This window comes from Siniperca chuatsi, linkage group LG23 (genome assembly GCF_020085105.1).
Source record: "Siniperca chuatsi isolate FFG_IHB_CAS linkage group LG23, ASM2008510v1, whole genome shotgun sequence".
Lineage (NCBI taxonomy): Eukaryota > Metazoa > Chordata > Actinopteri > Centrarchiformes > Sinipercidae > Siniperca > Siniperca chuatsi.
Genome location: NC_058064.1, coordinates 2,150,545 through 2,166,300, shown reverse-complemented (window position 1 = coordinate 2,166,300; position 15,756 = coordinate 2,150,545). Strand labels below are relative to the sequence as shown.

The 15,756-nt window shown below is 41.8% G+C and overlaps 1 protein-coding gene across 5 annotated transcripts in view; it reads right to left on the bottom strand.

Moving 5' to 3' along the window:
- Positions 1 to 15,756, bottom strand: part of shank3b (SH3 and multiple ankyrin repeat domains 3b) — a 50,817-nt gene that overhangs the window by 22,802 nt on the left and 12,259 nt on the right. For 2 of the 5 annotated variants that reach the window (XM_044185400.1, XM_044185401.1), the window contains exons 3-16: positions 7,058 to 7,229; positions 6,657 to 6,860; positions 4,819 to 4,890; positions 4,483 to 4,591; positions 3,799 to 3,950; positions 3,303 to 3,432; positions 3,035 to 3,072; positions 2,829 to 2,945; positions 2,605 to 2,682; positions 1,446 to 1,512; positions 1,080 to 1,305; positions 427 to 599; positions 231 to 344; positions 65 to 140 (exon numbers count right to left, since the gene is read on the bottom strand). In XM_044185400.1, the coding sequence (XP_044041335.1) occupies positions 65 to 140; positions 231 to 344; positions 427 to 599; positions 1,080 to 1,305; positions 1,446 to 1,512; positions 2,605 to 2,682; positions 2,829 to 2,945; positions 3,035 to 3,072; positions 3,303 to 3,432; positions 3,799 to 3,950; positions 4,483 to 4,591; positions 4,819 to 4,890; positions 6,657 to 6,860; positions 7,058 to 7,225 (1,724 nt within the window). In that variant the 5' untranslated portion in view covers positions 7,226 to 7,229. Of the gene's footprint in view, positions 1 to 64; positions 141 to 230; positions 345 to 426; positions 600 to 1,079; positions 1,330 to 1,445; positions 1,513 to 2,604; positions 2,683 to 2,828; positions 2,946 to 3,034; positions 3,073 to 3,302; positions 3,433 to 3,798; positions 3,951 to 4,482; positions 4,592 to 4,818; positions 4,891 to 6,656; positions 6,861 to 7,057; positions 7,230 to 13,064; positions 13,206 to 15,756 lie in introns of those variants that run through there. The other 3 variants (XM_044185398.1, XM_044185397.1, XM_044185399.1) reach the window with 3 other exon arrangements.

Sequence of the window (15,756 nt, the reverse complement as noted above, 5' to 3'; positions counted from 1 at the left end):
TAACCAGCCAACTAGGTGTATTATCAGTTCATTACCTGTAAGAGGTGTAATGATGGTGCTTTACCTGTAGGAGGTGTAGTTGTCATAGGATCCTACAGTATAATGTCTGAACAGTCTCTTGGTGCGGTCCTCCCTCGTCTCTGAAACACACGTGGACATTTATCATATAAAGTATACAATTTACCGCCATCTTAAATATCTATAAATGCCCGCAGGATGCAGTTCTTTACCCAGTCGTGGGTCGTATTGCCTCATCTGGACTTCTTCAACACAGTCAGCAGGAAACCAACCCGTTCTTCCTTTAACGCTTCCTTCCCAGAATCCTCCTTCACCTATAGACAGAACTGTAGATCCACAACACACACGGTCAGTCTCACTGCTGGAGTTAAACACCGGCTTCACTAAAGACAGACTACTCTCTGCGACCTTTGACCCTCTCTCCTCGGTGCAGCTGGATCTCTCCGGGCCCCTGGGGGACATGGGACCGGGTGGCGATGAAGGTGCGTCCTGGTACGGCGCTGTACAGCCTCCTCTTCCTCATCTGGGGCGTCGGGGGAGGGGACGAGGGGGGGCTGGTCTCCACATGACCGCCGCTCGGACTGCAGACAGACCGGAGAGATACACATAACGGCAGGTTAGAGCGGTGGCTCTCAAACTGAGGGGCGGGCCCCCCTGGGGGGGCATAGGGCCACGGCAGGGGGGGGCATGGGGCCACGGCGGGGCGTGGATGACCAGGGGAAGAATATGGAGTGAAGTTGAATGAACATGATTTATGTAGGGAAATAAAAAAGCAAGAGTTTGCTGATGCTGTCGTGCTGACCTGAATCATTTCTTTATTTGTTGCTCCCGCAGTATTGTTAATGATAAGAAGGAACTTTTTTTGGGCTTCTGAAGGCGGACATGACAGAAACGGTTTGAGAGCCACTGGGTCACAGAAAGGACACCAGTTTAACTTTAAAGGCTGTCTTTATACTGACGCCGCCTACACCAGTACTGCCGTAATTCTAACTGTGTATAAATATATAATAAATAAAGCTGCGTCTGAGTGTAAGTGTCTACGTGTGTGTGTGTGTTTGTACCTGAGCCGGCGTGTGTGTCGTCGTAGCGAGTGTGTGTGCGTGTCATGATGTGTTTCCAGGCTTTGGAGGGAGGGGCCAGGAGAGGAAGCGGGGCTTTCCAGGGCGTTGTCACTAGCCGAGCGAATCAGAGAGCGTGGAGAAGACAGACCGTTTCCAGCCGCCGTCCTGGTCGCGGCGGCGCCGGCTCTGCGGCGCTTCGTGTACGATGGAGTTTCTCTGAAGGGAACTACTTGGGCACATATACGCATATATATACACACACACACACAAACACACACAGATTTAACTTACACCAGCTACTGTGATTTGTGCACTTATACGCACATATACACACGATTTAGATGTGTTTACACTCAGCCAACTCACCAACATCAGAGGTTTTGTGGATCTTAATGATTTCTGCAAGATCAAAGTTCCCAGCAATTATCGCCACCTACACACACACACACACACACACAAGAAGTGTTCATGCATTACCATAACAACAGCTGGATCAGACTTTAATATATATATATATATATATATCCATTAAAGGATAAGGCTGGCTTTATTCTGTATTTTTCTTGTCTATAAATCCCGTGAAAAGATGTCAGTCCGTCCCTCAGTACTGTCTGACTTCCTGTCTGTGGCTCCGAGGCCATTGGTTCCCACTGAAGACGTAAATCTTTAAAAACACGTCACACATATATAGTTTCAGGAGGAAACGGTGCATCTGCTGGGGACTATTTCCAGCGGCGGATGAATCCGCATGTGGTGCTGTAGTGAGTGTTTGGGGCAGCAGGACGGTGTGTGTGGGGCGGAGGCAGAATAAACTACAGTGTGTGTGTTCATGGTGATGAAGGAACATGTCACCCAGTGCAGCAGAGCGGCTCACTGATGTGTTTTAATAGTTTCTGGACGACGATGGAGGAAGAAGATCCATCAGCTGTGATTCACACACACACACCTGTTAGCAGAGACGTTCACTGCTGGATTTGTCGACTATTAGATAAATGTAGAATATCACCAGACTTACTTTAAATAAATAGGACTCCTTTGGGGACATTAACTTGAATCTGATCAACTCCGCAAAAACTGAGTAAAGTTCTAGTTCACGCGTTTTCTCATGAGGACCTGCCAAAATCCAAAAATACATGAGCACAGCTCTGTTTTTACCGTGAATGTATTATGAGGACTGGATTATGCAAATTGTATTAGCACATGGATTTTGTCAATTTAATAGTAATTAAACCTTTGAATTTTACTGACCCCTGAAGTCCCTGAAGATTATGCAGTTTTAGTTATAAAGTTATTAGTGTTATATATTATTTATAGTATAATTTTGAAGTATATATATATTTTGGGACTTAATGTGCTCGGTAGAATTCTTATTTATGTCACATATCGACTCTCGCACCATCACTGTGTTTGGTCCAGTTCGTGTTTGCGCCAAAACTAAAAGGGCAAAAACACACCAGAGCTCGTTTGAACCACATCGAACCGGTTAGAAAGCAGTCTGGTCGTTGTAGTTTTGTTAGTATTTTACCTGAAAGGCAGTCTGGTTGTTGTAGTTTTTGACATCTTTGTTTGCTCCTCTGAACAGCAGCACTCTGGCACAGCTGTCCTGCAAAACCAGCAGCGAGTATTTTATTAACTTCAAAACAAACGTGTTAATAAAAATACATCGCGTGCAGTATGACAATAACAACAGGACTCGGGAGAAAAATATATTTTTTAAGACCAAAACTTGAGTGTTTTTTGTTTTGTTACCTGGTTGTAGAGAGCGCAGAGGTGCAGTGCGGTGTTTCCCGATGCATTCTGGGAACTCATGTCAGCGCCGTAGAACAGCAGGTGCTCCAAATGCTGCACGTTACCATAGCGACATGCCTGAACACACACACGCACACAAAATCATAATTATAGGGCACGTAATTTAACTGATTGTGTGTGTGTGTGTGAGTGAGTGTGTGTGTCACCTGGTGGATTTCCTGCCACCCGTTCTCATCAGTCATCCCTGTAACCATGACAACAAGAATTCTTTCAGCGTTGAAGTGTTTTTTCTCACAAAAGACACAAAAAAATTAATAAATAATAAATGTAAACAGTAATGTTTAAAGGTTAACTGTGATGTCATCACACACACACACACACACACACACACACACACACACACACACAGGTGTTGGTGTATTATAAAAACAGCAGCTGGTTGAGACTCTGGATTGACCCTGTGAGCCTCCGTACCGATGGTGGCGTGGTCCTGCAGCAGCAGCTCACAGCAGTAGGGGGCGCCGCCCACCATGGCAGAGTGATACAGCGGAGTCAGACCTCTGCTGTCCTTGTAGTCCGGAGACGCTCCGAGGTCCAGCAGAGTCTGAGGACCACAAGCGGGACAGGAATTTAAGGATGATACGTCTCGGAAATAGAGATGCCAAAGATGGCTGCCGCCTCCTGATCTCAGCACCAGGAAATGGCTGACATGTTTTCATGAGACCGTCTGCCCGAATTAATAAGACAAAACCTTCCACTTTGGAGATGTGGTCACATGCAGCAGTGCAAATAAAGAATAAGCTCCATGGGTCATGAACAGAGAAACACTATACGTTATACCAATTAACTGTGGCCAGGCAGTCCATGGGGGACCCCTGGGTGGGGGTCCGCCATGGACCCCCTGCTGCTGACAGTAAATCACGGGGCAAACACAGTGAAAGGCTACTACAGAGCAGCGGCGCTTTCTTACGGTGAGAGAAGCGCTGTTCCTGCAGAGGACGGCCCGATGCAGAGCGGTGATGCCGTCTCTGGTCCTGAAGTCCAGGTGAGCTCCTCCACTGCGAAGGACTTTAATCAAGTCGCAGCTCTCCTCCAGCTGGACCGCCAGGGTCAGAGGACACTCTGAGACACAAGCAACCAAAGTTGTTATCGCTGCCAAATGCTGGAAAATAAATACGTGGGACTGAGGACACCGAGTTCATGTCTTCAGTGTTGTTTCTGGGAATGTGGGGGTTTTAATTAAACAGTAAAATAAATATGAATAAAAGTTTCTTGTTTCCCAGTATTTTATATGAACGCTGGACAGAATCTGGGCCGAGGTCAGGCACAGAAATAGTTAACAATGCTAACATCTCAGAAAACCCACACATTTTCATTGCGATATTTATTTCTACGAGTGTGTTTAATGAACAAGATGCAACGTGGAAATCAGTATGTTTCAAAGTTGTATTTTTTAAACTTTTGATGGCGCTAGGCTAGCAGTTTCCTCCTGCTTCCAGTCTTTGTGCTAAGCTAGGCTAAAAACATGTCTGACATATAACTAAGAAGACAAAAACGAGAGGATTTCCCAAACTGTCTTGACCATTTAGTGTGTATTCATTTAAACATATGTTTTATATATATATGTATTAGCGAGTGTTGTGTTCGTGCTCACCCCCAGTGTCAGAGTCATGGAAGTTGGGGTCCAGGCCCTTTTCCAACCATTTGGAAACCTTCTCCACATTCTTCTGGTGAACATGTTCCATAAAACGCTTCAGGTTGGCCTGAAAAACACATCGACATTATGCATTTATCTGAAGAAACAGCACAAATCCTCCAACAAAATCTCTTAAATAGAGAAGTGAACTGAGATTTGAGTTTTTTGTATTCGGTATATTTATTACTATTAGAAATGAGACACATTGGTTAGTGTATATATACATTATTATTATTCACCATAATTTTGTGCCACAGAATGAAACACTGCATGTGTGTGTGTTTGTTTGTGTACCTTGGTGTGCAGCTTGGCCAGCTGTTTATCGTCCACGTAGCTCTGCGTGTAAATTCTCCTCTTGTAACGAAACTGTAAAATAAGACGTGAAAGGTTAGTGCTACTTTGTGCTGACAAAAGATGATTACACAAACACACGAGCGGTCAAACGTTGTATCTGTCATATTAAATACCATACAAAGACCAAAACCAGCAGTGAATACATCAAGTGTACAAGTGTCGTGTGTGAATCGCAGCCTGATGGATCTAACTCCTCTGAGCCGCAGAGCGCCGTCGTCGTCCAGAAACTATTAAAAACACATCAGTGAGCCGCTCCGCTGCACTGGGTGACACGTTCCTATTGAATCCTATTATTGAAGTGTTCAATATTAAAATCGATTAAAAAAAGAAGACATTATGAAATCAACAAAATGTATAATATAACCATAAAACTATGAAATAATACATTTCAAACTCAGCTCATTATTATTTTATCCTGCTTTTCTTCACAATGATAACTTTATTTTTTATAGCAGCTTTAAAAACAGCGTTTACACAAAGAGCTTTGACAGCAACAGGATATCCACATAACAGCAGAAATGCCAAACAGAGACAGAGACAACTTAAAAACATGGAAATAGGAAATAAAAAACAATTGGAAACAATAAAAGCAATAAAGACATGAATAAAAGGACGACATCACATAAAAGAAAGTCTATAAAGTTGTGATTTAAAAGAAGGCAGCGATGCTGCGAGCCTCATCTCCTCAGGCAGGTCGTTCCACAGTCGAGGGGCCCGTTAGATTCGAGGGCCCCACCTGAGGACCCAGGGCTGCGAGCTGGCTCACGTGGCGTCAACGTTTCCATTATGTAGCTTGGGGCCAGACCCGCAAGCAAGTGCAATATACTCTGTTTTTAATATTCCCTATTTATGGATATTTATTCATACTTATATTACTGCTGCACAATATCCTCCGTCTAATAATCTAGTTAATCTGCTGCGCTTAACTTAACGACAGTACTCATTATTGCACTATTACTACCTTAGCTTTTATACTTTATATCCACTTTGTATTTAAGTTATCTTGCCTGTATTATAGTGTATTATATATATTTTTTTGTTTAGTACTTCTGTTCCTGTGTGCACTGACGTGACAGCGAGCAGCTGTAACGAAAGAGTTTCCCCCTCGGGGATCAATAAAGTGTTTCTGATTGTGATTCTTTAAAAGTGATCAGTAAAATCTTAAAATCAATTCTAAAAACGAACAGGGAGCCAGTGGAGAGAAGCCAGGACTGGGGTGATGTCGTCTGTTAAAACCAGTGAGAAGAATAAAGTTTACTGAATTTCACTTCAACAGTTTCTACTTCAAAATGTACTTTTTTTTTAAAAATTTTAACTTTTATTTCATGATGCCACTTTTCAGCTTTAAATGTTTGCTTGACAATCAAGACATACAGGACAGAGCCAGTTAATGTACAAGATGTTAAAGATGGTCACGGGGAAAAATGGCATTGTGAAATAAAACAGACTTTTAAATATATATATATATATATATATATATATATATATATATATAAACAAATGTGGATTCATCCGCCGCTGAAAATAGTCCCCAACAGATGCACTATTTCCTGCTGTTTGTTTGATAAAAACTACAGCGCGCAGCTGTTTGAGGAAACTACCGAGCCTTTTTTTAAACAGGAAACTATATATTTGTCTTTGTCTTCAGGTGGAACCAATGGGCTCGGAGCTGAGAGCCGCAGACAGGAAGTCAGAAAGTACCGAGAGAAGGACTGACACTTTGTCGGTCTTTTCATGGGATTTGTTGACAGAAATAGAAATAAAATGACATACTGTACCTCCAGGTATGGGATGGGCGTGATGGGAGGGAGAGGATACTCCTTCAGCAGCCGCTCTTCGTCCAGAAACTTTCCGGCTCGGCCGTTGAACGCCGGCTGGAAGAGACCATAGTTCAAAACATCCGACAGAGACTGAGTCAACGTCACCAGAACCCTCTGCTTACTGGTCCAAACTGGTAACTCTGGGTCCAACCGCAAACACTTCTGAGAGAGCCAGAGACAGAGAAACAAACAGACAGAGAAAGAGACAGACACAGACAGACAGACACACAGGTTTGTCCTGCTGATTCATTCATGTAGTTGTTTTATCCTCTACTCATATATAGTTATATACATAATGTATAAAACTATATATAGTTATATATATACTGTATATATATATATATATATGTGTGTGTTACCGTCTGCTGCAGGTCCGGGATGCCAATGCGGACGACAATGCTGTTTCCAGGGTGTGTGTCATCCGCGTCGTCGTCCCTGGCAACAGCAGAGCCTGTCGGGTTGCCGTTAGTAACCGCCTGTTGCCGCGGGCGATCATGTTTGGTGTCAGCAGCCGGACTCAGAGGCATGTGGCTGAAACACAAACACACACACACACACACACAGAGCTGTGATTACGGTCTGCAACGCAGTACAAATAATAATTAAAGACTTCATTTTTATTGACTCTCATCGGACAAATGAAATGTAACGTAATCTGCGATCATTAGCATGTCCGGCTAACTAGCTTACTACCTACAGTAGCAACAACGCGTTACGTCCAAGGCCAATAGAGAGCAGAAATTAAGAAAGTAGTAGAAGTAAGAAAACCTCATTCAAGATCACACTGACATTTGTAACAACACTAACGATAAAAATCCAGCCTCGGAAGAGAGCCTTTCTCAACAGTATGCTGTGGCTTCGTACGTTCTGCCATTAACGAACACCATTTCCCATAAGCCTTTGGTGCTGCTTAGCTAATAATAGTGTAAATTTTCCTTTTTGTACTTATGCAACCAGGACTAACTAGCTCTGCACTGCAATGCAATGCTGTCTCTATATTTGCACGTCTTCGACATGGATCATCAACTGGTGAGGATGCTGACTTTCTGCCTGGGACCTGTTAGCTTTAGCATCAGTCTGTTAGCATGACGCATGTAGCCACCATGTGGCAAACTTCAGTTTGTCTAATATTTTTGACCAAAAACCTGCAAAACTAATAACATTCCCATCAGCCTCAGCTGTACTTTGTGCTAATTATCAAATGTTAGCATGCTACCACGTTAAACTAAGATGGGGAACATGGTAAACATTACCTGCTAAACTAAAATATTAGTATAATATTATACTGTGAGCATATTAACATGACAACCACTTCTGCTGAGGATAAAAAACAAACTTTGGGCCGCAACTTTTATCCGTCTTACAATTTGGTTTTCTTTAAAATTAGCATCACAGCCTCGCAGAGCTGCTAGCGTGGCTGTAGACCCGTAGTCTTGTTTATCTTGCCACGGGCCACATGTGATAAAACAGTAACACCTCTTAAACAAAGTTAACTTTTTATTGAATTAAGAGGTATCCTTGCATTATAATAATGTTGACAGCTGGATACGATTTGGACTTTGAGAGACACAGAGATATCAGCTTGAATCTGTCAGCCTCCCACAGACATTTCTCACAGCAGACATTTTGCATTTTCAAAGGTGTAAGTAATGACAGTGATAATGGCTGCTTTCCATTTGCAAAATGTAACACAGCCATGTTAATGTAATTAATTACCCCAGTGATTTTCTTGCTATATGACAAGTCAAAACTGATCACTGTGAGAAAAGTCTACTGACAACTCGACTCTTTCCAATCAAGACTCATTGTCCAAACTGTCTGAAATCCACTCTGGTCTCCGTTTCGTCTGTTGGACTCTTCTCCGATTGTAGGACGACATCTTATTCAGATTGTCTGCTGACTCTGATCTGACCTCCACCTTTTCCAACGCTAATAATGGCCTCAGGATGTTACATCACATCCTGTTTTTCACCCTGAGCAAAATGTGCACAGACACGCACACAGATACCCATAACACAGAGAAGTGTCCGATTGTTCTGGAGAACAGTTGAACCACCAACTTTACAGCAAGTTTAGGGACTGTATGGAAATTATTAGAGGGAAGCGGTCAGAGAAGGGGAGGGTTTTATATTTCTTCATTAAAAAATAGAGATTGGCTGGAATATTTTGTTACAACGATGCAGCATTTTGTTAAATTTGCCGTAATCTGAATTTGGAAAACAATTCCAATTGCCCTCTGAATGTACGATTTGGTCGCCATGTGGAAATGATTGTTATGTTAGCATATTAAAGAAATAGTTAATCTAATAATCTGCTTTTTTGCTTTTTCTTCCAGAGTTGGATGAGAAAATCGATACCACCCTCATGTTTCTACCTAAATAAAGAAGCTAGAGCAAGCGGCTGGTTAGCTTAGCTTAGCATAAAGACTGGAAACAGGGGGAAACTGCTAGCCTGGCTCTGTCCGAGGTTTAAAAGTTCTGCATACTAGCATCTTTAAATTACACTAATTAGCACGTTGTATCTAGTTTCTTTAATCTGTACATAAACAGAAATTTACCGAATTACCGTCAAACTCCAATTAATAGCCCAGGCTTTTATTTGCTTCAATCACTGAACTCAACCTGCCTATATCTGGGACAGGCATCTAAATGGGACAGGCCTTTAATTCCTTTCACTCAAAACTCTTGCTTGCTTGCAAAAATGGGAAATGTGGTAAATAATCAAGGAATGAACACATATTCAGACTTTATGACCGCTTTAAAAAGGTACGGAGTCACCACTTTCTTTGTCTCCTTTGTTTACCATGCCGGTAAAGCTGAACGACTTATTCTTTGCTGCTCATGGTTTCCGTGAAATGAGCTGAACGATTTAATTGTGGAGAATCTAACCGATCTAACGATGTGTAGCATGTATATATTGACAAAAGTTTAAACACTTATATTTGTATGCGCGATCTAAGCAGCTTAGAACTGGCTCAAGCGGGCGACCTGGTGGGCTTTAACAGGTTTTATACATCCAAAGAACTTCTGTAAAAACCAGACCCGCTTTTATTTGTCAAAACGTGTAGCCACACCCAGCTAGTAAAAGGGACTCTGCGTTTAATTGGGGTTTGGCTTTTAATTTACGGTACTAATTAATTAAAAGGTGCAGGTAGGTGTATTCTCTAAACTTTTGACAGAGCAACTAGCTGTTTTTCAGTGCTTCCAGTCTTTATGCTAAGCTAATCGCATGAATTTCAAAAATGCTGGAATTGGACGTTGAAAAATTTTACTGAAGGGTAATCCAGGGTTTTGCAGAATCGTCCAATATTTCTGTTCTTGTCTCGCCAATGGCTGGTTATATCACAGCACAGTCAAGACAACAGTTTTAGCCACAACACGTAAAATACTTCTCTTGCAATGTTAAAACAAATTCACTACAGTTTACAATGGATCTTTTGACACCGGCCACGCGGGAAATGGGATCGCTGAACTGCTTGCCAAAATTTCGGATGCAGACATCCATCCCATCATCCAACAGTCAGATTGTTTATCACAATTAATCAGGCGTCATGACACCCCTAAAACTGTACGTCAAATAACAGCTATGCTATTATAAAAATATAGATTATAGCAGCTGTAACAATGATGGGGGTGGAGAGGCGGGGTTTTTAAATAAGTCAGATATAAAGTTCAGACCTCATGCGCACCCCAGTCATTTTTGTACAGTCCCTTACCACTAACACCACCACTTCGACCTCTTCTACTCCTGGAACCACTATATCCTGCTGATGTTATTCTCTAATTCAATACAAGACCTTATTACGTATTTAATTATTATTTGTATTAATCATCATTGCTGCTAATTAGCAACTCGATTGCCAATAAAGCAGAGCAGGACTGAAGTCAAAACTTAATGGCTGCTTCCATTACAGCCCGAAGATAAAAAAGAGAGGCAGACTGAGAGAGGATGAGTTGTGAGTTGTCATAGAAACTGGAATAGCAGGGAATCCTGTGCTAACCTCACAGTGTCACTCTGTGTGTGTTAAAAAAAGCCCCCTGATCTACATGCTCGCTGTTGCCATGGCAACGCGGTTGAACAATTTTCGCAGTTCCCGTTTTAAAAAAACTACCAACCTACCTGCCGGCTCTCTCTGTGTCTTTTCTGTGTCTGTCCTGTCAGCCTCGCTCGGGCCCTCACAGCAGTAAACTGTGTCCGCACTGTGCTGCTCACACATCATTGGGTATTGATTTCCAATATCAGATCAATTGATCGGAGGAAAAGCAAGATGGGTTGCAGTTTGAGTTCAGACGCAGTTCAGATGTGGAGAGTGTCTCAAATGTTTGGAGAGGGACATGCCTGCGCTGCACGGACCCACTCATGTTTAAAAGGACCAGACTGCTGTTATTTTTTTGCATATTTTAGCCTGTTACAATACAGATCCTGTGTAATGTTTGTCACTGCTGGCTATTTTCCAAAATATCATCAAAATTAAAACCCTTCTCCGGTACACCACTCTGCTTTATTCACCAAACATTTTCGGCTATCTTGCCTCCATTGATCTGTCATGTGATTGATATATCACCATAGATACAAAACTCTACAGTCATCGTTTTCTTCAACAATCTCATTGTGTCTAATATTACAATCAACTTTTCACATTATTCCCTAACAAATACAATTTTTCATCTTAACCCATCATTGGGTGAAAAGGTTGAATATCAAACTTTCAATGCAAGTAAATCAATTCTTTCTTTCATTATCCACAGTGAAGGAAAAAGTATTCAGATCTTTTACTTACGTAAAAGTGCCATAAAAATATTCCAAGTAAAGGTATTGCATTCAAATTCCTACTTAAGTAAAAGTACATAAGTATTATCATTTAAATGTAATTAAAGTATTAAAAGTAAAATTACTCGTTCTTTGTTACCTCTTTGAGCCTCAGACAATTATTTAAATACAAATATTAAATTTTATAAGCTTATCAAACTTCTTTTAATGTAAACTCTTCAACTGAAAAGTAACTAGTAACTACAACCGTCAGATAAATGTAACGGAGTAAAAGTATAAAGTAGCAGAAAATGGAAATACTCAAGTAAAGTACAAGTACCTCAAAATTGTACTTAAGTACAGTACCTGAGTAAATGTACTTTGTTACTTTCCACCACCGATTATTTAGATTCGTTTTTCAAAAGACTATTTAAATCACCTTCATCACTTAAAAGGTCCAGTGTGCAACGTTTAGGAGGAGCTGTTGGCAGAAATGGAATATAATATTCATAAGTGTGTTTTCATTAGTGTTTAATCACCTGAAAATAAGAATCTTTGTGTTTTCGTTACCTTAGAATGAGCCGTTTATATCTACAGAGGGAGCGGGTCCCCTTCCACGGAGGCCGCCATGTTGCACCGCCATGTTTCTACAGTAGCCCAGAATGGACAAACCAAACTCTGGCTCTAGAAAGGGATGTTCGCGTTTTTCGCGGCCACCGTAGTTTCTCCTACACGCTTGGAAGGGGAGGGTGAGGCGAGCGGTGTTCACATGGTTACTGCATATTCACTGCTAGACGCCACGAAATCCTACACACGTGACCTTTAACGAATAACCCGAACTAATGTCAAAGTGCATCTACGTTTGAACATCCATCCAAGAACTGCTAACTAATCTCCGATGTCTGAGCGTCCTCGAAGGCACCAACAGAGAGAGTTTTCAAAACAGTCCCTGCTCTCAGCGGCATGTAACCCACGACGACAATTTAATTTGGCCATAAAAGTCAATATCCCAAACAAGTCTCGAGCTGATTTTCACAGCAGGCTGAAACGAACTAAAGCCACTGACTGTAATCAAGCAGTGCTGGCAGGACTCAGAGAAAGCAGCTCACTGAAATGAATCACTTCCTTTCATTCACTCAAGTAAAAGGCTGGTAATTGCAGCGATATTTAGCACTAACATCTCACCCTGTGGAGGAATCCTCGGCACACTGGATGACATGTCAATCTTTGAAATGTCAGAGGACCAGAGGAAAAGAAATTACAGACTCATTCACTCCTTTTCCACCACCGCTCGCTGCTGTTCAGGGTCACAGCAGAGTATCCCAGCATGCACTGGGTGGAGGTCATGGACAGGTCAACTACAAACATTCACATTAACATTAAAACATCAACAGTTGCTGTGTTTCTATAATAGCAAGGCTTTCAATGTTATTTTTCTTTCATGTTGAGTCACACGGTGCCTCATTAAGGCTTAACTCCCACACCCATCTACCTACACATTGTACCTGCTAAACATCAGCATGCTAGCATTGTAACTGTGAGCATCTTAGCATGCTGGTGTTAGCATTTAGCTCAAACCACGGCCGCAAAACCAAAAATACATATTTTTCCTCTTACCTGTAGTGCTATTTATCCATCTAGATTGTTTTGGTGAGTTGCCAGGTCACGATTTCTGGAAGAGACATTGCTGATGAGTTTTTCAGCGCCATCTAGTCCCATTATATTCGAGAGAAGGCAGACATCTCTACGGCCGACATCTCCAAAACTCAGCAGCTCACACCAAAACAATCTAGATGGATAAACAGAACTACAGGTGAGAGGAAACATGTATTTTTGATTTTGGGGTGAACTGTACAGCCAAACAGAGCAGCTAGCATGGCTGCAGACTTGATAAAATACACTCAGTTGCCAATTTATTAGGTACACCTAGTGTTTCTGATATTTTGTCGACCATGTTTATATCAATGAGGGTAGAACAAACTACATCCTCCAACATGATCATACAGTTAAACAAAAACTGAACATTATTCCCTTCATGAAGGGAGGATTGTTGTATTAGACTGCATTAGTTTGAGCCAGCTGTACCTAATAAACTCGTTTTTAAATGTATAACTTGTGTGTTTAAAAATGTGTCTTTTATATTATTACCTTTAGTTGCCTAGTGGTTAATATGCAGATCACGAACTGCAACTTCACCAGTACGAATCTGGCTGTTGCATCTCTCTCCCCGTCATTTCCTGTAATGTTTCTACTGTTCAGCAGCATCTAATAAAAGGCATAACATGCCCAAATAATGATAATAAAAGAAGTTGAACTTAAATAATGTTTCAATGAAGTACTGGTGTATTCTGACCCTGGTCGAACGTTTTATCAGTTGTTTGCTTTTGTCCATGTTCTGTAACAGAAACAAAAGCTGTGAGCTGAAACACGTTGCTTTATCATTTGTTCCCAGAGTGTTGATGAACTCCCTGTTTTGACAGATTTGCAGTAAACACTGAGCGCAAACAACAGATTAGCAGGTTATGTAATATTACTATACTGTATCTCTGCTTATTGAAATAACACCGGTGCGGTCTCAGATCCGGAGCTTGTATAAATGTACAAATGACTCCTTTCTGTCCATTTCCTGCCTCGACAACTCCCTCTGCAATCACCTCAGAGATGCTGGGTTTGATTTTCAGCCTTCGACTGTTTCTCTCCACTTCAAATCCACCAATCAGAGGCTCTGAATCACCTTCCATTTAAAACTCTGAAACAAAACCTTTCCTGTTGTGAGGGGGAAGATGGTCGACTGGGCTTCTGGGAAACACTAAACTCCACAGGTCAACACCCTGACAGAAACTTATCGCTGACTAATGTTAATGTTTTCTTTGGCCTTGATGAATCTGACGAGCCCCGAAACCTCCCTCTTACTCTGCAAAAGCACCGCAAAACCGACAAAGCACTTTCGAACAACCCTACAGCTGTCGAGAGTTTTCTCCTTCTTGTGTGGGTTTCTCTTAATCTTCACCTGTTCTGAGGGTTTGAACTGAGACGCTCTTATTTGTCGTAACAAAAGAAACCGCAGAAATGGAAAAAAAAAAAACAACTTCAGTTTTTAGGGCTTTTCATGTATCAGTGCCGGGAATAAAAGCTCATTAAATCAGAGCTTTTTACTGCTGTTTGATGGATTAACCTTCAAAATGAAGGTAAAGACAAAAGGCGAGTCAACTCTCCGACAGCTGTGACACACACTGTTGTGAAAGAGCTTGATTACACGGGAGTTTCTAAATGATGACTTAACTCCTCGCCCACCAGGACGCCCCACTCTCTTCCATTCTTTCCTCCATTTTCAGGCCCACCCCTTTCTTGACCTTCCCTTCTTCCTCTTTTCATTGCCTTTTCCCTCTCGTTCTTCCCTCTTCCTTTCTTTCGATCTAGTCGCTACACTCTTTCTACTGACTCTTTCTGACAATCCTACCTTCACACCTCAGAAGGCAAAACGTTTCTATTAGCAATCATACCATATTTTTATGATGGGAAATGCACCGTCTCTAGTTATCGTTATGCTTGCTGTTGTAAATGTGAATGGGCCCTTCAGGTAATACTCAGTGGGAGCAGGAGCAGCTTATGTTTTGCTCACAGCGGTTGTTCTCCTCCATTGTTCTCTGCAGAGAGCTCTGTTATGTAACGTCTCCTCGGGTCCTCAGGTTTCCTTCAGGACTGATCTGATTCAGGATGTTCAGCGCTCGTCCGATTTTGGCTCGAGATCACGGCCTTGTGGAACGGCGAAGTTCTTGTTCAACTTCAGCTTCATCCTGAAATAACTCTGGGTCACCATTTTGATCATTTCCCGTTTTTGTCCCGAGCAGAGCCGCTGTCCTCCCACACAGCTCGTACAATACAGCAGCTAAAGTTCTTCATCTGGAAATAAGACTCCGAATTCAAAATGCTTTGGTTTCACCAAACCAGACGATGTTTGCGCACACGGCTCTGAGAGGCCGACCGTGTCTCCTAATGGGAAGCTGTTTTAGCTTTAAATCAGTTTTTTTAAAATATGAATTATTCTGTTTTAAACTGGTCAAAAAAAACCAAAACCTCTTGATATCAAGAATTTACCCACGTTTACTCATCAAAAAATTTGATTTGCAACAACTGGGGTTCTCATAGTGAAGTGCAGTTTAAATGCAATTTCCTATATCAACAATTTAAAGAATTCAACTGACCATTCACTAAACCCCAAACAGCGATTGTCCAATCACAGCAACCTTAATTAGGCACTCCATATGAGGGGTACATGGAGCTGTAGCAAGAGAGATATTCAGCATTT